Source organism: Helicoverpa zea, chromosome 7 (assembly GCF_022581195.2).
Source record: "Helicoverpa zea isolate HzStark_Cry1AcR chromosome 7, ilHelZeax1.1, whole genome shotgun sequence".
Lineage (NCBI taxonomy): Eukaryota > Metazoa > Arthropoda > Insecta > Lepidoptera > Noctuidae > Helicoverpa > Helicoverpa zea.
Window position 1 is genome coordinate 10,180,320 of NC_061458.1, and position 25,010 is coordinate 10,205,329.

At 38.1% G+C, this 25,010-nt stretch overlaps 1 protein-coding gene across 1 annotated transcript in view; it reads left to right on the forward strand.

The window, feature by feature from the left end:
* The window catches only part of LOC124631700, a 113,260-nt gene that overhangs the window by 68,330 nt on the left and 19,920 nt on the right, over nucleotides 1-25,010 (forward strand). Inside the window, exon 2 of the mRNA XM_047166250.1 lies at nucleotides 17,398-17,539. Within this exon, the coding sequence (XP_047022206.1) occupies nucleotides 17,398-17,539 (142 nt within the window). The remainder of the gene's footprint in view (nucleotides 1-17,397; nucleotides 17,540-25,010) is intronic.

Consider the following 25,010-nt stretch of genomic DNA (forward strand, 5'->3'; position numbering starts at 1 on the left):
TAGTTAAGATATTTTTTCTTCGACTAGTATTTATTTTTCTCTTTTCGCTGAGTAACTTAGTAATTTAGATTCTGTTTGTGGTTCTACTAACTACTAAGCTACGCATCACACTACACCTTAGTTTCTCTAACGAGCATTGCTTGTTAAAGTTATTTGAAGACAATATTTTCTTCTTATCTTAACTTTTAAGATGGGATGATCCAGCTACGTTATTCATCTATGTTATCTTTTGTACACGTCTTGTGTTTCTCCACAAAACTAAGAACTAGTTTTTTTATCTACAAACTCAGACAAAAATTCGGAATACTTTGTAGGAATTCTTGTAGTGGAATCTCGGCTTACATGCAAAATTTCCAAGAAACCCGCGAAGTTTTTGAATAGTTTGAAACAAATCTTTCTGCGGCCTTCATTCACAATTGGTCCCTCGGAACACGTACAGCTAATTTATGCCCTTTCTGCCTTTAAGTTGTAGACGAAGGAGGCGTCATTCAACCAGGATAATCTATGGAAACTCAACATAAAACTAAAAAATAGTCCCTACATTATTCTAGCTACCTATAAATATTTAGTACCTGCCTACATTATATTATTTAGATCAGTATGCAAAAAAGACCCGGAACTGCTACAAAAAAAAAGAATTGTATATTGTGAATGACAAACTTATTGAACTACACAGGACAATGTTATCTGTACCTAAACTTGTTCGTAATTTTCCAATGTCCATGTTGACAATGCAAACTTTTAATTAGATTTTACGATTTATTGGAACCAGTTCCTCGTACCTATAACTCCTGTAAGTATAATGGCTACGGGTAACCTACTGTTACCAGCACTAATGATCCAAATAGTGTGAACAAAACATACATATGCTTATTTACAAAATGTATCAGACTTATGACGTAATTAGTCACTGTATTCAAGGTAGTCGTAAATTATTACAAAGAAAGAAACCACTATATCAATTAAGCACATAATACTTTACAAAGCTAGCTCACTGAAACATGAATACATACAAGTTTATCTGGAGCGCCAGGCAGGGAAGCTAAACATTTTCTATCAGAATTTCCCACGCGGATCGCAGGTGCGGTGCGGCTGGTGCTAACCAATAAATAACCCGACGTTAGCTTCCCTGATCAGTGTAATCTAACTAGACGTGATATACTTAGGTGCAGCGGAACGTATGTATGTGCCTACCTACGCCCAGGCTCAGGAACGCGAACGTCGAATGCTGCATGAAAGTGACAGTGCTGAGCCAAAGTCATGTAACTACGTCAGATAACGACTGAAAGGCGACGTAAAAGTCGTGATTTTTACGTCGCGTTTTTATGATTCTTTGATTGATGTATTTTTTTGGTATTGGTATTTAAAATCAATATTTATGTTTCACTAACTTCAGCAACAAATGCAGGCTATTCTCCAAAGGAACAGCTGACAAATGATATCATTAAACAGGCTGCACATGCTAAAGTATACCTAAGCGGCCTAATCCTTAATTCGAACGTAACATAAATAAACAGTCGAGTCGGCGCCGCAGGGTCGCGCCATGTTTTCCACATTTTCTCCTTCTAATACATATATGTATAAAGAATCAAATGGACGTCCGATACAACTGTTCCCAATTGTCGAAGTTGCCTCGTAAGGTAGCAACATTAATTATTTATATGGTCCTTATTAGTATGATAACGAATGCGTGCTCTAAATGATAAAGTCATTCATCCAGAACCGACAACATTATCAGGGTTGTGCAGAACTATAAGTAAGTATTATCTGAAGTTGGCTTCAGTAATACGTTAACGATCGTTATTTACATATGTTATATTGTCAATATTAATACAAAGACGTGCGAAGAAATTAATTTCGCTTTTACAAATATTTCAGAAGTATCTGGCACGATATGTGTTGGCAAGCTCACATAAAGGCGGCCGATTCTATTGAGTCTTAAAAGGCGTTTTCTTGGCACATATCTGTCTTCTTTACACTTGTTATGTTTCCCATAAGCTGGGATGAAAGCGGAGATCTTATGAGATAGTCGAGCACAATGTTTTGGTGATCTGGACACAATAGCGACCTCGAGCGGTTGTGTTACAAGGCCGACCTATTTGGAGATGATCCAAAGCGGGAGGTTTCTTATTATCGGGGCGTTGATTTAAATAAAGTAAATAAAGGTATTGGAAACAGGAAAATTCTCGCGAAGATAAAGGTTAAATATCCCCGGGGGAAGTAAGTATAGGCTAGCTAATCGTTACGTTTTTGGAATGTCATTTACACCCCCGCTTTTCCCTAACATTTATTCATTAATTTACAGAAGCCGAGAAGCTAAATGAGGCTGTCAAATTGGATTTGGGTAGCAATTTATAAATAGTTCCTACAATAAATTCATACTTTAAATTATACTACGATAAAGTAGCATTACAATAAAAAAGTTAAAGAATTGCTCTACCTATACATCTTTCTTCAAGTATACTCATATTTCACACACGTTCATTACACTTCACAAGTCCACATAAGTAACCATAATTTGTACTAACTAACATAACATTTTGAAGACAGCACACGAAGTTACCTCGTTACACAGATGCTCGCGTGAAGGTTGGAAGTTCTTCCGCTTTTAGCAGCCTTCCTAAATGTTTACCTTGCTTTATAACCTGTGTATGACACTTCTTGTCACTCCGCTTTATAGCCACGATTCATGGATATGAATAAATGCCCCAATTTCATGTTTGACCTTAATAACTTTACATAATTAGGCCGAATACTTAACTCATTAATGGTGGTAGAACAGAACATAAGCACTTAATTAAAGGGTACTATATAAATAACCAAGGGCGCATAATTATCGTGAGAGTATTTTAAATAAAGAGCTGTATATTTGAAAATAGGTTTCTGCAAAAGATTGTAGAAAGGAAACGAGCAAAGGAGGAACGCTACAATTATTAGCCTCCGGTAAAACAATTAGCATCACGTACAAATTGAAAGAAATTACCCTTCGTTTCACGTGGCGTAATGAACGTACTTGTTAGTAATTTTCACGTGTATTTACAAAATTCACTACATTTTTATATAACTCGACCTTATAACCCAGTGAGTTGCACACATAACATGTAGTGCGTGAATGTTGTGAATGACGACTCTGATCTCATCACCTGACAACACTTTTGCAGTTGATGAACACTTTGATAGAAGGGGGGAAGAGCCAGATTGGCTTGACTAAAGTCCGTTTAAAGTTTGTGAATAAGGAACGTAGCTGAGTCGCATTTCATTCAGTAGTTGACGCCAGTTGCGTGTTGCGCGCGGCGAGAGAATACTAATCTGTGGAGCTGAACGCTGAAGGAAGGTTGGCTCCTTCCCCTTCTCGCTTATTGAAGGAGATTGGCAAATGCTGGAAACAATAAAGAGTTTCTTAGGACTCTTCAATACCCATTTTCCTGGTATACATCGCAAACAAATGTCTCGTTTTACAAGTCGAATTATTTAGGCATCTACCTGTGTATAAAATTAGCCTTGAAGTTTTTTTCTAAGCAACCTAATTGGAACTAATTCATGGATAATTATGTTGTTATAGACTTCATAACCGTACCGACTTTATAACCGTAATTCTAAGCTTCCTTTCCTTTCGTGACTTTCAATAAATTAAATAAACATTAAGTAATGTGTTACACATAAGAGCAGGCGGCAACATAATGAAGTAACCACCGTGCACCTTCCTAAGTGCAGTCAATTTGCCGGCACGCCCGCCAAACGCTTGTGGCTTACCTGTCAAACCTAATCTAGCGAATTCTATTAACGTTCGAATTGCACGATGACCTAGTTTCCGATTGTCTCCACAATTCGGACACGCATTCGGACTAATGTATTCGGTATTTGGTATTCGGAACGCACCTGAGATAGCATGAATGAGTCATTGATGTGTTTATATAAGCAGATGTTCATGATACCGTGACGAAGGTCGTTTCGCTCGTGTACAACTTCGCGGAAGCATTTCTTTGAATCAACCAACTGATTGACAAATCAAAGAGCGAATATGAAACAGGGTTTTCTTAACAAATATTTACTCTTTTGTACGGCCTTAATACAGTAATGCTGCAAATATGTATTTTTCCAATAAACTAACGTACAAACACGTAAATACAATTTCAGGAATCAAGGTAAAGTCTAAGGTAAGTACGTAAAGCGTGCCTGAATATTTAAATTTCAAATTAAAACATTTGAACATAATAAATACGAGTTCGGAATTTTCCTGTTCAAATGGTGTCTCGGTGTTTACACCAACTCCGTCGGTGTTCCAAATTGTTTCACAAAATAAATAACGTTCCTTATCTTTGCGCTTTTATTCATGTTTATATCTTTTTATTTTGACTTAACAATGTCAAGCGTGCTCCGCAATATGTCAACGCGAGGCTTTGTTTTATAGCGTTTTCATCTCGTGTTTTTATTTTCGTGAATAATTTTATGATCCATTTTCATACCTTGCTCGCCTGGGCGGCGCGGGCGCGGCAGGTGAAATCGAAACATTCAAAGGCAATTGGGCTATTTTCCACATTTGTTGTGGAATCAACCCCATCGTTAGCGAATTTGGTTTGAGCTTTCACGAATTAGGCCGCACGTGCAAATATAGAATATTTAGTTGCGCGCGTGTTTGAATACTAAATTCGGTGTACACTGTAACAAATTAATGCGCCACGTAAAGCTGACGCTGATGTTTCATCTGTCGGTGAACACAGAATTGCACTATGTGTGCCTCCTAGTTAATATCTCAAGTTTGAGAGCCTACGTGGGAACAGTATCAGGTACCCGCCGGTTTATGTTTCACAACAATGAACACGTACATAATATAAACACACTCTACTCGAATTGTAACAAGAAAAATAATCGTCAAGGCAACGAATATCCAATTTCAAGTCTGTATGAGTTTCTAATTCTACCAAACTCGGGTTGTGTTTACTGAGCGAGTTGACGTGTATATTTACCCTTGTACTGGAAACTTTAATCAGGAAGGAACAGTTAATTAATAATAACAAACTGCTTTATTTTAGTTTCAACAAAGTTATTTACTTCACGTCAATTTTCCGTCTATAATAATCTAATATATAATAATCTAATATATAATATAATAATCTGTGTTTTTAGTAAGGAGTAACTACTAAGGCGTAGGCTTCTTTGGAAGTTATATTTTCCAGGTATTTTGTTCTCAATCTACTTGACCTGGTTACGAGAGCAGGCTACAGATTCATCTTGTTTCTTTCGAATCGGGAATAGGGAATTAAGTCTGAAGATTTCAATATTTGATTTTCCACTTCCCCGGAAGAGTCTTAAGAGCGCGAGAGAAAAAGTACAACATCCGGCCTAAGAAACAAACTTCGTTGTTTCACAATTTAAGAACATGCATAAAATAAAATGCTTAAAACAAAATACATATTAATCATACCCAGTACTTTGTTAAACCAGAATAGATTGCTGTATCTACGCTATGTATTTATTGGTTTCACTGCCACTAAAGATAAATTCGTCAATAACGCGATGTCATTCGCTATGTAGGCACACGTAACCTACTCAACCCTGCGAGCTACTCCGGGTTGAGCTCGCCGAGGATACAGCGAGTGCCGGGCATTCATCTCGATGAATGACACTTGATTACCTGCCTCTGCCTCACCTGCAATGGAATGCCAGTTCGGTCCTCAGTTTCGATCATGCCTTATTCGAATATCTACCCCTACCACTTGAAAGACTCAAATACGGGAAAATAGTTTCGCAAATACAAGCCGAGCTTTCACATTGAAATGAGCTACCTACATAATACATTTTTGAATCTTGCGGTGCTAAATAAATGACATTGATATAATGAGATGTTATATGTTCATTATAAATTCAAGATTTGTTCTAAGCTCCACTCAGAATTCGGGATTTGGCTCGGCTTTACTGCTAAAACATGTATGTGTACAAGGCTTTTTGTATTAAACTCAAGTGATTGCTTTCGTTCTGTTTTATCTTCAAGTACGAGAGGTTCTAGAAAGACACGTTTTACAAACAAAAATAGACACGTAAAGGGAAAGGAGAAGTGTAGCGTTATTCGGAGGACACGATGAATAAACAACAGATGTTTATGTCACTTTCCCCAAAGGGCCGACACTGCATGGCCCGAATTTATAAATAATCAATCCCACTATGCTTTACTTACAGACATGTTTCCTCTAAGTGTATACAGGGGATTATATCAAAGAGGACAACATACTTTAATACAAAAAACCTGAAAAATGTTTCAGTAACATTTTATTCAATAATGAACCCTTTCCTGCATAATATTAACAGAACAATGGCAGACACGTAAGTTAATTCATTGCTGCTTCTACAACAAAACATTGTTTCAATTACGATTCTAGCTTTGCATCGTATTTTGCAACTTCAGCAAGCCCGTAGCCAATTAAAATTATTCACATATTTTTTAAACTAATTGCTAGATACTAGAAAATAGTTCCACCTAACTTGTTCTAAGTGTACTTATAACATTGCGAGAAGATTAATATCCTAACTAATTACAAAATATCTGTGTACTTAGACAGTTTAACCTTTAACCTGTCTGGGGTGGGGTGATTTTGGTAAGCCATGTTGAGCGTAAAGTTCTTTGTATATGCTTGGCTGTTTGAAAGATGATATGGCGTCTAGAATCTTCACTAGAAGAAGGCTGAGAATTAATTTAATATTTTCAGCGTTATACTAGGGTTAATTTTGTGTACAGTTAATTACTGTTTTTGGCTTGAAAAGAGAATGCGTGGCTGTGAGAATAATGAGACAGATCCTCTCCTATGAAATACAGTTTTAATGAAACGGCTGCCAGTCGCTCCGACGGACCAAACTCGGAACTTTAATTGGATTAAGCGCACTAGGAGTGGTTAATAAAAAGCGATGCACCGACCATTCGGCGGAGTTATTCCAAAACTCTCGCTGGGGTCTTGAACATTTTGCAGATGCCTATTGAATGGTGCTCGGTGGTATCGGATGCCTGGGGAGGGTCAAGTGACAAACTGCTGTGGCTGTATTTGTGCATAGACTCAAGTGCCGTGTAACTACATTTTCAATTTATTCATGGATGTAACGTGTCTCTTTGAAGAGAGGTCCCTTATTGACTGGTTTCATAGAATACGGTGTAAATAGCAAATGTTGGACTTACTATTTAATACTATTCAGAAAGAGTATCGGAAGACTGAATGAACATTAGAGAAATATCGATTTCTGCGTAAGCTCATTTCAATACTTTCAGAAATCCAATTCATGCCGTAGGTACATAGGGAATGTGAAAATCATGGAAGTATATATCCCATGAATGTATTTCGAGAATATCTCTTATAACATTTCCTCGGCAAAAGTATTAGAAACACGTTGAAAGCTATTACTTCGCTTATCTGTTACGGCACAGGATTCTTTGTAGGAATTCGCTAGCTAACTACCGAATTCGAAAAGCCATCCGGGAAATTTGAAACTCGTAGTTCGATCTTACGAGTACCTACGATATAAGTAGCTTAAAGGGAGCTGCTCAATTTTACTTAAGTCCGTAAATTGATGGCTTTGTATTATCAGATACCTATGTATGTATTATGGGTATCCTACTATATGTTTTTGGGACACTTTTGTCTACATCTCCAATGAGTAAGTAATAATCGTAACACTAGAGAATAAAAATATGATATTTTTTTATCAGCAACCAAAATACAACCCGCCTACCTATAAATCTATATTTCCATTGATGGCTCTAAATGATCAAATGAGAACTATCCGACATATCGATACATTATAACCATGAGATAGTTAAACGTGGTCCAATGTACATAACTATAGACTATACATAGTACACATTAACATTAATTGCGTCGGACGGTATTATAGTGATGTGCCGTGATGGGTTAACGATCACAGCGGCGTGGGAGGTGACAACTGTCAGTTTAATAACCCCTCCCTTAAAGGAAACGATGACGATATTCATTAGTGTGATGTTTAGAACCTACGTAGGTATAAATTAGATGAACGAAGACCGGTAAAAAAAGGTTTTCTTAAAACTACACTCCAATGTGAGGAAAAAATTTGCTATTTTTAGCTTATTGAAAACCTCCTCAAGTCTTCGGAAAATTAATTCTACGCCATCTGTTTAGAGAATTAATGTAAAAAGAATACAGCCATAAATATCGGTTACAAGCCACGCACGCAACTCCTGTTCAACCTGCCTTCGCAATTGAATAAACAATAAGCTGTGAGCTAAACGTATACAAACTACAAGGAAATAGCAAGCTGATAAGATAAGGGCCAGGCAATAGTTCGCATACAGGGGTTCATCGAGCGCCCTCCACCGAGCTATAAATCACGAGCCTTTAGTAAATTATTGTTTTATGCCGGTTTTACTGTAGTCAGCAACTCATAATGGAACTAATGTTACGCATACCTAGGTTTAACTTCCAAAAGGTATGTTTAAATTAATAGGAAATGCTGTTATTTACGGGTGTTTCTAATTAACATAAGGATACGGTGTTTGCCTTAGCACCTTTTCTAATACTAGCGTGTCGATAATTTCTACGTAAGTGCCAATGGAAGCCCCCTGCCGTAAACTCTACGCGGGGGTCATGCGGTCCATGGCCCTTTACGGGGCCCCGGTATGGGCACGTTCGGCACGGCCGCGGGCTGTGCACTACCTGAACGTGCCCCAAAGGGTGATAGCCATTAGGCTAATCCGGGGGTACCGCACGATCTCCCGCGAAGCAGCTGGCCTACTCGCTGGACTGCCACCGTGGGATCTGGAGGCGAGGGTCTTCTTGCGCCTGTACGACTGGCGCGAGGAGGCTCAGCGCCGGGGAGAAACCCCGTTGCCGCGGCAAGTTGTCGCGCAGCGGGCGGAGCTCCGGCGCGATCTCATGGTGGCCTGGAGGGAGCGACTATCGCAACCCAGTGCAGGGCACGCCACCATCGTGGCGGTAAGTCCCCTCTTTGAGGAGTGGCTCGGGAGGAGTCACGGCGCCCTCACGTACCGCATGACGCAGGTCCTCACCGGACACGGTTGTTTCGGGAGGTACCTGCACCGCATCGGTCGTGAGGAGGCGCCCGGGTGTCACCATTGTGCGGACAGCCCCGAGGACACGGTGGACCACACAGTCCAGGTGTGCCCCGCATGGGAAGGGCACCGCCGGGTCCTCGTCGAGGCTCTGGGCGGCGGCGACCTCTCGCGTCCGGCCCTGGTTCAGGCCATGGTCCGGGGCGAGAGGGAATGGGATGCCGTCGCCTCCTTCTGCGAAGCGGTCATGCTCGAGAAGGAGGAGGCGGAACGCCAGAGAGTCCGCACCTCTCATCCCGGCCGCCGCGCTGGACCAGGTAGACACCATGGGCGCCGGGTGTCGCGAGATGACTCCCGGCCACCGTAGGCGTGGGTCTGTGGGCGGTGAGTTCGGGTGGCTCATCGTCCCTCTGTCTTCCTAGACGACAGACCCGTGTCGACGGCGCGCGTTGTTCCACGCGCTCCTCAAAGAGACGTCAGCAACCCCAGCGGGGCCCAGCAGGGCCAAGGCCTGCCGGGGCTGCGGGTTGTTCGAAAGAGATACCGCGGCCCTGGTACATAAAAGGCCTATGACGGAACACGACGATTTTAGTCAGTAAGAGTCTGACACTCCCTCACCGCTGCTAACCCACAGCGGGAGGGGTCATTTGATGATTTTACGTCGATAAAAAAAAAAAAAAAAAAGTGCCAATGGAAACTGAAAATATTCCCAACACAAGATCGGACAGCAATGGATGGCAGAACCTCAGATTGCTTCTGAAATAACATTATTCAACACGTATTAATCCGATAAAGTGAATTATATATAGTCCCGGGATTAAATAACTTTATGAGGTTTGTTCAACTATCAAACTAAACGAACCTAATCGTTGGTGCGTCAATAAAATAGGGGATACCCATTAGTACAAGTTGGGAACATCACATTCCTACTTATACGAGGTTTGAATAAAATCAACATAAAGCAATGTTCATAAACGCTGCCGTGATTCAATTAGTAATAAATTCTGTTTCCATTCGCCGTTAATACTTTATTATTTACTTTGTAAATTACGTGGGCTTACTCGATCAATCGGCTTTTACACGTGTATTTAAAAAAATGCTACTGATATTTTCGTAGCTTTTAAACTTCGGAAATAACTTTATCAACGTAATTGTTATGTGACCTTTTGATGAAAATATTTTATACTACTCCTACACATGTTTCGATTTATCTTTCAACGATAGTGATTTACATTCAGTGTAAAAAATATGGATGTGATAAAGTACCTAATATTTTCGTTTTATTTTATAAATCATTCAGTAAAAATACTGTTTGAAAAGCCTACGTAGGCAAAGATGCAGAGGGAAACTCTTCAATAAGGTCCCGGAATGTATTCAAAGCAGTGCTCCGCGGCGCCGCCTCTCCGTGTTCTTTCTATCAGCAAGTACTGCATCTAATGGGAAATCCATTTATGTGGAACCGTAGATCCGTAGCTACCCGGATGCACTACCGCTACCCTAATAAGATCTCTTATACCGCTCACCGCTCTAACAAAATACTTATACAAGCTGTTGATTTGCATTTGTGCCATAGTTCAGGAGGAGGACATACAATACGTAAATAATCGATTGGAATTACAGTAGATGGGAAATAACTAATATGCACTGCTTTTTTTGTCATTGTAATGTCGTGGTATTTCCGAAGTAATCCAATTTTATGAATGAAATTTATGAGTGATCGTTGCGTATGCTTTGTGTTTGCGTTTGTGTGAGGGTGCAGCACGGTTTTAAGGCCAGTAACATACGCGCCAAGTTTAAATAAGGCTAGATGACATTTACGGAATTCCGAAAAAAAAATTACGTACCAATTTTTTTATTGATTGGGGTCGAGAATCATTAGCATAATTACCTCCTTGAATATGGCACGGATGCAAATCAACAGCTTGTATTATACAGAAACTGGAAACCAATGAACTGACAAAAGTCGTTTACCATTCGACAGATGCTGTAAACTTAGAAGACACACTCGTGTATTGTTACCCACAGCGCCTTTTATATTTCACAATTGCAAATGTTCAGAGAGACTTCTTTACGATTCGATAAAGATTATTCAAATCAATGCGAGACAGAATTGCTAGACCGATAAATTTGCAAATGAATATGGCATTAGAAAATAAATTCTCTTTTAGACGATTTTTGGAGTAGTAGCTATGTCACTGAACTTAGAAGTATCCAGTTAATACAATTTACGTTCAATCAACTAAATATTTTTAAAAGCAGTCAGAAATATACAGGTCATGGTAAATTACCCTTCTAAATTTAATAAACTTAGGTAGGTACGAATGAATGAAAAGATTAATTGGCTGTCTTTAGCCCATAAATATCAAAAGACTTTTGATCAAGATAACAAAATAAGACTTGTAAAAAACATTACTCACGGAGCATGCATTCAGAATGAATAGAAACGCGGTCAAAGAAATACTCTACATACTTCGAGTTCTAAACAATCAAAGTGAAAAATGACAGCAATATAATGTTCGACAACAAACGGTATACAACAAAAGCCGGCTACAAAGTCATCTGCTGCCAGATCAACCCTTTGATATTTGATGCGGACGCATTTTTCATCTGTCCTCGACAGACCAGAGATATGAGGGCCGCAGCTTGTATTAATCACCGGTACTAATCTGGAATACGCCACGGCGGACTGACTACGCTAAATCCGATTTTCCATTAAACCTTTCTTGGAGTGAGCACGGCTAATAAGCATTCAAGCGGCCTTCATTAAGCCGCGCCACAGGGAGAAGCTATTGATTTTATTCAGATTTAATATACCTAGGTATTTCTCCACAAAACGACGTTCAGTCAGGTTTCAAAGAAGCCACACTATACGTTCCCTTTGTCGTCTAGACCAGCGCAATTTCCAAATTTAAGCACTATTTTACTTGGTATTTCAAGTGATTCTCTGTAAATATTGTATTTATGAATACCTTGTCTCATAAGTTCAAAAAAACTTAATATAAGTATCATACCCACACAACAGACAGTTTTAACGAACGCGAACGTCTCTTAATACGCTCCGATTATTTATCGTACGGCTGTGTAACAATTTCAATTGAAACATTTATTACCTCGCCGATATGTAAACTGAATCTCTGTGAAGTAAACCAACATGTTATCCATTTCATACGGAGTAAAGTGCTTGTTTCATCCGTCGAGTTCACGTGCAACACTGCAGTATTTATTTTGCGATAAAATAAGCGTAAGTGCAAAACAGGGATGCTTTTTTGCATCATGAAAACAACGATTTCCATGCTTGTTAAAGCTGTTGAATTTAGCTAGAATTCATGTAAAAAATTACTCGGAATTGAAAGTGTTAATTAATTTATCGAAATAAATTTTGTATTTTGTTTTGTGATGACAGCTGCAAATGACTAAATGCTCTCTTGTTACGCTTATACACTACAGAGCTTTCATACTTTTAAATATTTTTGTGCAAAGTGGAAATACATCATTTTAAGACCTACTTTAATAAACAAAGTTACATAATAACCGAAGATAAGTACAATAACTGTGCCGTTACCATAGACGTGTTTTCCACTGATGACTTCAATGTGAGAAGTTCCAACAAGTATAATAACGTAATATTACAAGTTCGCTTTCGTATCTTAACTATCCCCGTCGGTATTTGGACTTGACAATAGCTCAAAGATACAAAAGATAAGAGAAAGTTCATATGTAACGTTTGATTGCTACACGCCGCAATTATGAATCGTACAACTTTGAATACAATGCTTCAAATGAATGTTTGAATGTCATAGCATAAATAACGTCTCAAAGTTTTGCTAACTTGATTAGTTTTGTACCTAAATCATACCCTCAAAATTGTCAACAAAATTAAATGTATTTTAAGCCTTTACGGGTACGAAAATAGCAGTCGTGGGATGGAATCGTCTTTTGTGAGTCTGAGATGACCCTGTCCCCTTTAGAAAGCATGTTTACGCCTCCCAAATCGGAAAGTGTGAAGAAAAGATCCTTCAATGGAACTCGACGACTGAGAATTAAACAAACTGAAACTCTATTTACATCGAACTCATCTTATTGGGTCTATTGAGAACCAGCAGTGTGCATAGACTGCTAATTTATCGAAACTTTTTTATTCAGAATCACAGCAAAGAAATTCGGTCTATTTAAGATCTGTGGACCGTTAAGCGGACTTCATTCGGAAACAAATAAAGGTCTCTGGAATTAGATAAGTTGTACACTGTGGACGGACTTCTTACTGTACTAGAGTGTGAGGTAGTCAGCAGAGGTAGTCACGTATCCTCGGCCGGCGCGACGGCGCCATCTAGCGTGCACGTCCCTCGTTCATCGGCAAATGGTGCGAAAAATTATACACTTTGCATTCACTACGAGGCTGGCATACGAGTGCATTACACTTGCCAATATTTTCAGCTGCTTTCATATTATTTAAATAAACTTTCTATATTCTTCCAGTTTTCTATTCTCCCATTTGCGCGTCCTAAATCTTGTCTATTTTCACGTTTATATGTTTTTTAACCCCCGACGCAAAAACGACGGGGTGTTATAAGTTTGACGTGTCTGTGTGTGTGTGTGTGTGTGTGTGTGTGTGTGTGTGTGTGTGTGTGTATGTGGCATCGTAGCTCCCAAACGGATGATCCGATTGTAATGCGGTTTTTTTTGTTTGAAAGGAATGTCATTCGGGAGTGTTCTTAGCTATGTTTGGTGGAAATCGGTTCAGGTCTTCAAGGTCATCAGCTCGTTTGTTAGGTGTGATAGGAATGTTACACGCTCAGTTTACTTGCAAGCATATGTGGGATCTGAAATTTGAAATACTAATGTCTTCTGGAACCACTGAGCTGGTCTGCTGTTAGGACACGAAGATAGGAGACGTAACCCTGAACTGCCGTTTAGTAAACCCATCGAGTTTGGGCTCGTTGAATTTGTCTTGACGAGTTCTCTTCATGTTTCTGATTGACGAGAACCTGATGCTGGAAATGGGATGTGGCGGATGAAACCCTGGAATGCCGGAATGAAACGGATAAACCGATTTATATTTTTGCTGAAAATCTAGAATGACCAAAGGTTAATCTTTGTTGTTTCTCAATCTGTGCAATTCTCCCAGAGCTGGTTTGTCATGAGGATTGTTAAACAGCTTCTTTTGGCCGAGATCGCATATAGCGACCCCATCTTAAAATAAAAGAAATTAAATGAAAGAAGGAAAAATTAAGGAACTCCTTCAAAAAGCATGAAATAAAATTAAATTATAAATTTAAAAAAACCCCCGACCCAAAAAAAGCACGCAATTATTATGACAAAAGGTTAAAAACGCTAAACCCTATAAAAAGCAAAAAATAACTTTTAACACTACGTAAGTACCAACTAAAGCATGTCAGACTAAACTAAATTTTGACGTGTCGGGGGACCGCTTTTTACCTTTAAAAATACTTACATAAATCAAATGATAACTACCTAATTACAACATTTGTATTAAAAAAAACACGTATCTAAACAAAATTGTATAAAAAGTTATAAGAAGTATATGTAATGTAGTAGTATATAATTACTTCTAACGTTTGGCTAATAAATTAGAGCGGTCCCCCGACACGACAAAATTTAGTTCTGTCTGACATGCTTTAGTTGGTACTTACGTAGTGTTAAAAGTTATTTTTTGCTTTTTATAGGGTTTAGCGTTTTTAACCTTTTGTCATAATAATTGCGTGCTTTTTGATGTTGCAACTTTAACAATCTATTTAAACAAACTGTCGGAATGTGTGAGATTCCACGTGCTCTGAATGTAGGACATGGTTTAAACATCACTGATGTAGACAATGGCCGAGCTGCTTCTTTCTTTGTGAATCTAAGAATTTACATAGTTAGTAGAACGTGTTAAAGCTACTGAATTATCTACCATTTGATCTAATGTTAACTCTATACATATAGCACACGTTCAAACTCATAAAACAATAATCTCCCAATACGTAGAAGTTAGGAATTATTCAGTCCGTTTGTCCGACATACGTAGTTTGGCTAGCCCACAGTCCCAATAAATCCCGTCCCGATCCGGCCGGTACTAATCTAGACTAACTTCTGAATCCTAGACGCGTGTAAATCCCCAAGACCCAGGGGAAGTCTGGTTAGGAAATATATTGCACTTGATTTTCCAATTACGTCGGTGGTGAGACTCATATTTCCTTCAGATGATAAATTGCAGCGTTAGCTATCTGATAGCGATCTTGTAAAATTGTAGGTACACGTCTCAGTGTTAATTTGATTTGTGTTCCTCGATTAATCTGTATTAGATTTGTTTTGTCTTCATTCCTTATCGTTATATTACATTAGCATGGAAATTGCTTTTGGAGCCATTCATTTATTAACTTTGTTAAACCGACAGAAAGAGAAAAATAACCTATCCACTTTGTACCAATTATATTTGTGTAATTGACTGCATGAGGGTGAGTCTAATTCCTTCCTAAGATCACAATCCGGGTTCCTACTGGGAATTTCTTTATTGAAATACCCAACAACACCTGTGTGGGCTTTACAATCGATCTAGATACTGATACTCACAAACCAACAGGATAGATCACTTAATTATTTATCACCTTCATGTTCCTGGCTCGTCGGAAGAATTTCTAAACAACTTTAATTTGATTACAGAAGAGATAACGTTAGATGCTAGGTAGATTGGAGTGACCTTAAAATATTGGCATTGTACGAGAATTTATACATGACAGACAGTAAATTGATTACAATACTTTCCTTTCAATTAAAAGGCCGTCAATCATAATGATTTATCAGAAGTCTATTGCCTCGAAAATTTTAATTAAAAATCCTTCAGAGGGCTGCGTTTTAACGATACTTTTATGTAAATGTTCACAACACCTGTCATGTTGGCAATGAATTTGTTATCAAGGCTGAAGGCACTTAACTGTAGTACAGTATGAGAACATTGTGAAATCGTAAATGTACATATATTTTAAGTACGAGGCTTAATTGCAAGAAAATTAGGGTTGGCAGGGAGTTTGTTTCTTATGTGAATTGTCAAAATATAGTTCTTTTTTTAACCCCCGACGCAAAAACGACGGGGTGTTATAAGTTTGACGTGTCTGTGTGTGTGTGTGTGTGTGTGTATGTGGCATCGTAGCTCCCAAACGGATGATCCGATTGTAATGCGGTTTTTTTTTGTTTAAAAGGAGTGTCATTCGGGAGTGTTCTTAGCTATGTTTGGTGGAAATCGGTTCAGGTCTTCAAGGTCATCAGCTCGTTTGTTAGGTGTGAGAAGAATGTTACACGCTCAGTTTACTTGCAAGCATGTGTGGGATCTGAAATTTGAAACACTAATGTCTTCTGGAACCACCGAGCTGGTCTGCTGTTAGGGCACGAAGGTAGGAGACGTAACCCTGAACTGCCTTTTAGTAAACCCATCGAGTTTGGGCTCGTTGAATTTGTCTTGACTAGTTCTCTTCAATTGACGAGAACCTGATACTGGAAATGGGATGTGGCGGATGAAACCCTGGAATGCCGGAATGAAACATAAACCGATTTATATCTTCGCTGAAAATCTAGAATGACCAAAGGTTTATGTTTCCTCAATCTGTGCAATTCTCCCAGAGCCAGTATGTTATGAGGATTGTTAAACAGCATCCTTTGTCCGAGATCGCATAGAGCGACCCCATCTTAAAATAAAAGAAATTAACTGAAAGAAGAAAAAATTAAGGAACTCCTTCAAAAAGCATGAAATAAAATTAAATTATAAATTTAAAAAAACCCCCGACCCAAAAAAAGTACGCAATTAGTATGACAAAAGGTTGAAAACGCTAAACCCTATAAAAAACAAAAAATAACTTTTAACACTACGTAAGTACCAACTAAAGCATGTCAGACTAAACTAAATTTTGACGTGTCGGGGGACCGCTTTTTACCTTCAAAAATACTTACATAAATCAAATGATACCTACCTATTTACAACATTCGTATAAAACAAAATTATATACACAGTTATAAGTAGTATATACTTAATTACTTCTAACGTTAGGCTAATAAATTAGAGCGGTCCCCCGACACGACAAAATTTAGTTTAGTCTGACATGCTTTAGTTGGTACTTACGTAGTGTTAACAGTTATTTTTTGTTTTTTATAGGGTTTAGCGTTTTCAACCTTTTGTCATACTAATTGCGTACTTTTTTTAATTGAACTTGAATGCTGATAGTAATAGAGAATATGTAAAACTGAAATAGCTTATCCGCAAAAATCCGTCACGTTCACTCAGAAGAGTCTCTTTTGAGGGATTAAAAGATCCTCATACTGGTACCTAGAAATCAGATTTAGTGTTCGAAATTCAAATGTCCTATTTTTGTTTCCAGGCTTGTCACTGTCACCATTCGTGCGGCACTGGCAGCCGGCGGCGTACGCGCATGTAGGGGGACACCGGCTGCGGCGCGCCGCGCTCCCGCCGCCCGAGCCCCCGCCACCGCCGTTGCGACTGTCCTTCCATGCTCATAATAGGTAAGAACACCAGAAGAAAATCCAAAGAACAATACTTAAAACTGTTACCTAAGTCGAAATAGTTAAATTGGAGTTGGGGTGTCACGTCATACAGGAATCGGGTGTGTCTACGTTTCAAACTGTACTTCTGGTTTTTGAGGTCATGGTAGCAGTGACTGTGATCTATGAGTATTGAAGTAATCGAACTTTAAATAAAGACTTCTTTGTGAGCATGCTTGTAATTTTTGAATAAACTGTAGGTACGGTTATATTAAGAACATATTTCCGTAAATACGAATTAGAGCTCCCAAAAATGTGCCTTTGTAACGAGTATGAAAGTACGGAACTTTAAACGTAAAGCGTAGCAAATTGTTGGTCACGAATTTCATTAAACCGCTGAAGTAGATATGTGACTAGGCAGGTTGACTAATGACTCATGACGGCTAAGTGATTTCCATCGCTTCATCGATTACTCAATGTTAGATAGTATCGTAAATAAGATCGACTAATATTTTTTATGGTCTTAAAAGTCAATGTCTCATTAGTTATGTGATAGGCGCACATAGCCATTTTTTTCATCGATAAACATTGATTTATTATAAGCAATATTGAAATAACAAAAAATAAACTTTCTTACATTAAAAAAACTTGAAATAGCTGAAGTTCTTAAAATCCTTTAGCTTTTGTAGTGAGATAAAAAATATAAGCTAAAGTTTACGACGTTAAGAGTTTGGCACTCGGCAACTGCGCCTATACCGTACGTTAAAAATTAGCGAAGTCCCGGCTTTTACAGCTCAAGTAAAACTTTTAGTTTAAAGTAGACACTTATTTCACTTGAGAAAACGGTTATGTTTGTAAAGCCGAGCTACGTAGAAAATTTTAGTTAAAATAACAAAACTGTTTCTTTTCTTTGGAGTTAGCATTAAAGTTCTGAAACATGCTACCAATATTTTCTATGCAAATTATACAATAGCATCTCTCAAAAGTTATTTCATATCTGTGGACGAATAAAACTGTTTCGTTGCTCTGTAAAGTGCTGAATTGAGTTTCCAAAAGTTCAGTATTTATGCACAATACATTGGTGGACTCGAAACAAACAAACAAGAGTTTCCCATCTACCCCAAAACTAGTTTAGAACTGCTATTATTAGCTCCTAAATGCTGTCTATATCATAATTACGGAGGGTTAATATGCTTCAACTTAGCACAGGATTCAAATTCATAATTAATACATTTCCGTGTATGTCGTGTTCAAAGCGGCTGGCCATTGTACATGAATAATGGCAGCTCGTATCCAATTAAATGAGCATTAAAGCATGCCATTATATCTGTATACACGTAATACCGGGATTCGAGTTGTTTGGCAAATAGTATGGACACAAGCTTACCATTGATACCTGTTCAAATATTATGGGTAATATTGGGTTGGCAGAATGAAAATCATTTTGAAATGCTAATAGTAGTTCATAATTTTTTGTGGTTTGATTTAGAGCTGAAACTTGGGATTTTTCTTATCAAAACGAGATCAAGCCAGTTTTTCTCGAAGTATTTAGTGTATATGTAGTTTCTTTAACTAGTCTAAAAATACCGAAGCATGTTGTCTTTATGTTTTCCAATAAGGATTAAGTTACGAATTTGCACAGAAAAGCTTTTCAACCGACTCATAAACGTAGTAAACATTCAAAATCACAGCAACGCAAAACATAGGTGTGCAAACCAGAACTTGAAGAGGAAGCTCGCACGGCGCACCAGTTCATCGCCTCAGATAAGTTAATTGAACGTGTTTCAGACTAATCCATTTGTAAGTTGTGTACGGCGAGCGTGCACATCAACCGTTGGCCGCTCCATTCCCTTAATTAAAACGTTCGTACGCCAATATAGTGAAACGTGCCCTTTATACCGACGATTCCAGATTATCTCTGGTGACGATCGGCCATGTTGAATGATACCGCTCTATGATAAGCGGCACAAAGTTGAGCTGCACTCAATTTGTTGATTCAACTTAGTAACTGCTATCGGCTTATTGACCAATCTAAACGTTTATGTTTGCATGGTTTAGGGTTGATCCATTTCATTAAAAGTTTTGCTATGGGTTTCTGATTGCCATGATTAGTGAGAGGTCACGGAAATATATATTAAGCACAGTAGGTGAATCAATAATGTTGTTATTTTTAGGCATATATTATATAGTCATGAAAATATGCATGTTAGACTTATTTATGAATTAAAAAGACTACTCAGACAACGTAACAGTCTGCCATATAAAAAGCACACGAGCTCACTCCCGCGATACTCCTTAATCATGCTTTTAAACAACAAAGCGAGTCGCGACGCTCATCCACTTTCCGCAGACAATTCCCCGGAGTATCGCGCAGTAAATAAATAGTCACGTAAGAGTTCCGTGTCTATCAATACTTTCGTCTGAGCACCGCCATACCACTTCAGACCGCCCCAATAATATTTGATTTAGGAACGTCTAAGTTTGTATTATCGAAGGACCCCTCAGCGGTATTCAAGATGAACAATATGATAGGACCTTCGTTTATGCTTATTGAATATAGAGATTTTTGAGATATCAGCAGAATTAAAATTCCAAGTAACAAAAAAATAAAGAAGAAAAAGATTAGTATTGGAGGAGACCTGTTTTCAGCAGTGGACGACAATGACCTCATGACGATGATAAAGGTTTAAAAATTTTAAAATATTTGGTGCTCTCATTAATATTCTCTTAAACACTCTTTGTAAAGACGTTGTGTATGTTTGTTTAGGTAAACTTCAATGTATTACGTGTAAAGTAGTTTGGTTAGTAAAAGCTGCCAATTTGCCGCTATAACGTTGCTGGAAGGATTAATCAGTATGTACAAAGGATCTCTAGAGAGTTCCATACATACACGAGCGCTACCTATCGAACTAACATCAAATTGATGAAGGCTTAGGTTATCACGTTAATACTTAAAAGACCTTTTAGCTTAGACAACTTTTACTCCACTTACTTTTGCTAAGCTTAGAAAAGTTTGACTGTGCATGTTATTTGTCAGAGTGGCATCATGTTTCCCGAACGAACGAAGCAACTTTGATTTGTTTTCTCTCAGAGAAAAGTTTGGTCCAGAAATCTGGAAAAATCACAAAAACCACAAACTTTTGTGGTTCAAAATTTTAAACCTCCAGCAAGTATATTTTTCCGTTTAGGTACATAAATGAAGTTACACGTAAAAAAAAATTATGAGTAAAAGTTACTAAGTTAGTCACGCTGTTTCTTTAGGCACGTGCGTGAATGCGTGCATGAACATAACCAAAGGAAATCCTCATTGCACGACATGTTTTTCATAACAGGAACTGTCTTTTATGTTTGGAATCGTTAACGAAATGATTGGCTGTCAATCAATTCAAATGGACGCACAAGGAGGATACAGCCGATTGCAATTGATGATAACAACTTTATTCTTGAGCGCAGTTGTGAGCGATAGTGGTTCAATTGTTACTCCGAATTGGAACTGCGTGGTAGATTAGTTAAGGAAACAAAAACGGGTAATGTTTTGGGGTTTGACTTGTGCTTTTATGATGATGATGCGCGGTATTTTGGTAGTCTATATGGTCTCCAAAATATGTTAGTGCCTCACTGTATTGTTCAATTAAATGTATGTCCCCCTAATAGTAAAGTCTAAGTCATCCAAATGTCGTGCGGCATAATCTTTAACTGACTTTAATTAAAGTAAAATAAAATTTTATTTTCCACACCCTGATTATACCTGAACCGCAAATACAATTTTCAGCTGAACATTAAAACCGCTTCACCAAAAGCCGGGTAATAGAATCATTTCAAGTAACGACACGCATAGCTTAGCGTCGCCGGTACACTGAAACTCCATTTTAATCGTATTACTGGCCAATTGTACGGCTGTGGTCCGCATAACGAACTGCAATGGTCACATAATGGTATGGTCTCGTCACGCTAGTGGGATCACGGACTGGACCGGTCCAGCCACGGCTAAGGCTAAGAATAACCGCCACTTTACTCCACGGGTATCGCCATCCCATGAAGTTTAAACATAAGACAGATATTATGTTCATCTGCTGGAGAGATTTTGAAGTCACGTCTCCGAAATAAAAGTCTTAGGAGATGTAATTAGACCATTTATTAATATATATAGCAAAAAAAAAACTCAAAAGTTATCGATTGATCACTCCACAATAGTCATAGAACGAGACATAATCTAAAATCTTGTAACATAAACAGGTATGTATAGTAATCATCAGGTTTAACCAGTTATCCTTCGTCGCAATTAATACAACACGAATACCATTAAAGTTTAAACGCATTAAGCACTGAATCACCGAGTGCTTGACTTTAGTGATTAGAGCGTTGTTGCCGCGTAACACCTGCGACTCCAACAACTAATGTTACCCACTCTATTAGACTTTAACTTTACCCATAAATAGTAGCTGTGTATCAAAACGCAGAGTCGTATATTCTAGAAAGGAAGTTCTTCTTCCTTGCGTTGTCTTTGTCGGAAAATTGATTAGATAGAAGTACCTTCATAACAGTCTAATTACATGTAATTGAACCAGAAAGCCAGGACGTTAAACCTCTATTCCATAAACTCGTTACAAAATTCTTTAACGACTCCATTATCCTTAATTAAACTTCACTCTCTAATTTACGTAATGAGTAAAAGTCAACTTATTTGTTTACACGCCAATTTATCATAATGGACGAGAAAAACACGACGCGAGATTTAACTTGAGATAACAAAGTTCGTTTTAATTTTCGCTGCAAAGTGTAAAATCCGCTAGATTTTATCTGATGTTGTTGCACTCGGGACGTGACGCCGCCGTGTACTGGCGCTGTATCCAGATGCTAACAAACTGTTCCACTGCTTTGCACATACTAATCTAGTCTGACGTCTGCTCCAAATTATTCACCACAACATTGCCTCGGATTTTTTAATCCAATGTACATATTTTTAACTTTGCCACCGGACAATTAGTTCTTGTTAACCACAAAATACGTAGGTAGTGTAGGCACCTATACCTATTCGTGATTGATACAATAACATTTTCAGCATTCGTTGATATGATTGAAGATAAATCAATCATCTAAAAATAGAACGCCCAAACTTTATTTTTCATGTGTATCGTATACGGATGTCAGATAATTTCATTCGAATAGAGGAAATCCTGTGCTCGCGGTCGATTGAGTCTGTATTAAAGGCGGACGTCATAGTTTGACGGAGACGATCCACCCGAGATGAGAATTTAACCCTCGAGAAATGAGCGTAAAAGGAATTTACCTCTGCCTGGTGTATTTAAATTAGCTTTCTGCCTCCCTCGCATTTTCTTCCTTTGCGCACGGTATGAAAAATGTGCTGTGACGACGTAACAGCGAGTCCCATTACGCCTATATATACATTTTTAAATTTCAGTATGTAAGCACTTACATATATTGTATCGCTGTGAACTAAGGCACTATTGAAATAACTAGACCTTAATTAAATTTGTTTATTTCTTGAAGCCATTATAAACAGATGGCTACGCCAAATTTCTGCGAACCGTATTTAATATGAACTAAATAGTTTTGGAAACAGCGAGCCGAATTTCTTTATGGTCCATTCATATTTATTATAATGGTGATGAAAGTACCGAGCGTAAGCACGAAATGTATAAACAAATTGGTGCGGTAGTAGATTAAAGTTAGTTACATAAGACGTCGTGATAAGGCACCACGCAAAACCGCGTTGAAGCTTGAAATTGGAGCGAACCATCGACTCGCAACGAGAGTATTCACCACAAACAGAGACAAAAGTACAGAAAGGTGTTTAAATTTAAATTACGCTTCACAGGTAACATCAAAGAGATTAATGTAATGCGGCACATCCAACCACGAAATACGTTGTACATTTTGTATAAATAAGCGTGAAAACCGACCGACATGTCATTATTGATTTTTCGTTAAATAAACTGGTAGACTGAGCACGCGTGTCTACTGAAATCCTAAATCATGTTGTGATGTTTGTCAAACACAATGCGTAGGTAGAGGGAGGCTTTTTTGTTTTTAGGCTTTTTAATCATATTAAATGCTAAAGCGGTGCTTCGCTCCGTTTATTGGTCATCGAATTTATGGCTGTACGGTAGATTATTTGCAGAACCTATTAGTTTAACGTTAACTTATTGGTTAAAGCTTTTTCTATTCAAGTACATTGTAACATAGGGCCTGAAAAAATCGTTGAAAAATATTTCTGACTGCCTGCTTGTTTAATGAAAACCATATTCACTAAAGTATCAAATGGGATCATTCAAACCGCAAACAATGTTTTCACTAGGATTACAAACTTTTGGTAATAATACGTTTTGCATATTTTAATATGTAACGCAACTCAGTGCGTATTGTGTGCACAGCATGAAATGCGACAGGCGCGGACACACCGCAACAAAATTTAGTGTTTAGCTGTTAACAACGCTACGTGACATGTTTTACAACTGGATTTACACATAATGCCGCACTGTATATGGAATGTGCTACTTTTTCCACGCCTACGAAATTTTTCGCATCACATTTGAGTTAATATTTGAATAACTGGAATGAGGTACTTAGAGAGAAGGCCGAGAGGTCAACTAAGATTGCCGAAGGCGCCGGCACCGTCGAAAAAGCCTGGTCGTTTGACAACCACAGACTACTTGGCAGAAAAGAAGTTGCCAAGGATAAACACTATCAGCCTTACGTATAAACGTGAATTAAATATAAGTAATACTTAAGGGCTGTTTAAGAAAATTCTTACTTATAAACGTTGCTTAAGCATGTCTTAACTAACATTTAATCACTACTTAAGACTTTAAGTAGAGATTAGTTAAAATGTTGCTTAGAAGGTGATTAGAGATTTTATAAGTAAGGGGGTAGTAGATTAGGAAAAGCCTACACAACTAGGTAATCAACATTTTTTTAAATTTCATGTCACAGGTTAGGTTATGTTAATAATAATTAATTTATGTTCCCAGACAGGGACACTATAACACAATATAACTTAGCTTAAATGTTTGCAAGCAACTGTTGTTAGGTAGAAATTAATAGTGTAACAGAGTGTTATAGAGCGGAAATAAACGTAGCGTGGCCGGCTGCGCAGGGCGGCACTAAATGGAACATAAAGCTGAAGACCATGTGATTTGCGGCCTGCCCAAGTGTGCGAGCTGGTACGAGCCCAGCACTCAACAGTGAAATGTGCGCTCAATTTACACGGAAATTGTTACTATATTTTTTAATAAAAGCGAATAGCCGTATCATTTATTCAGGTCACTTTTATTTGTTTTTAATTAAATATTACAACAATTTATTCATAACCGTTACCGTTATAGACCTCACTTTAATAAAATATTCATACTTAATTAAAAGCAGATCTGGGAAAAATTGGCTTTAATATATTTTGGTGACGGTAAACGTTGTGTCATCGAGCGTACCTTCATCACGGCGAGTAAACCTGTGCTACGTACACCGCCATCTA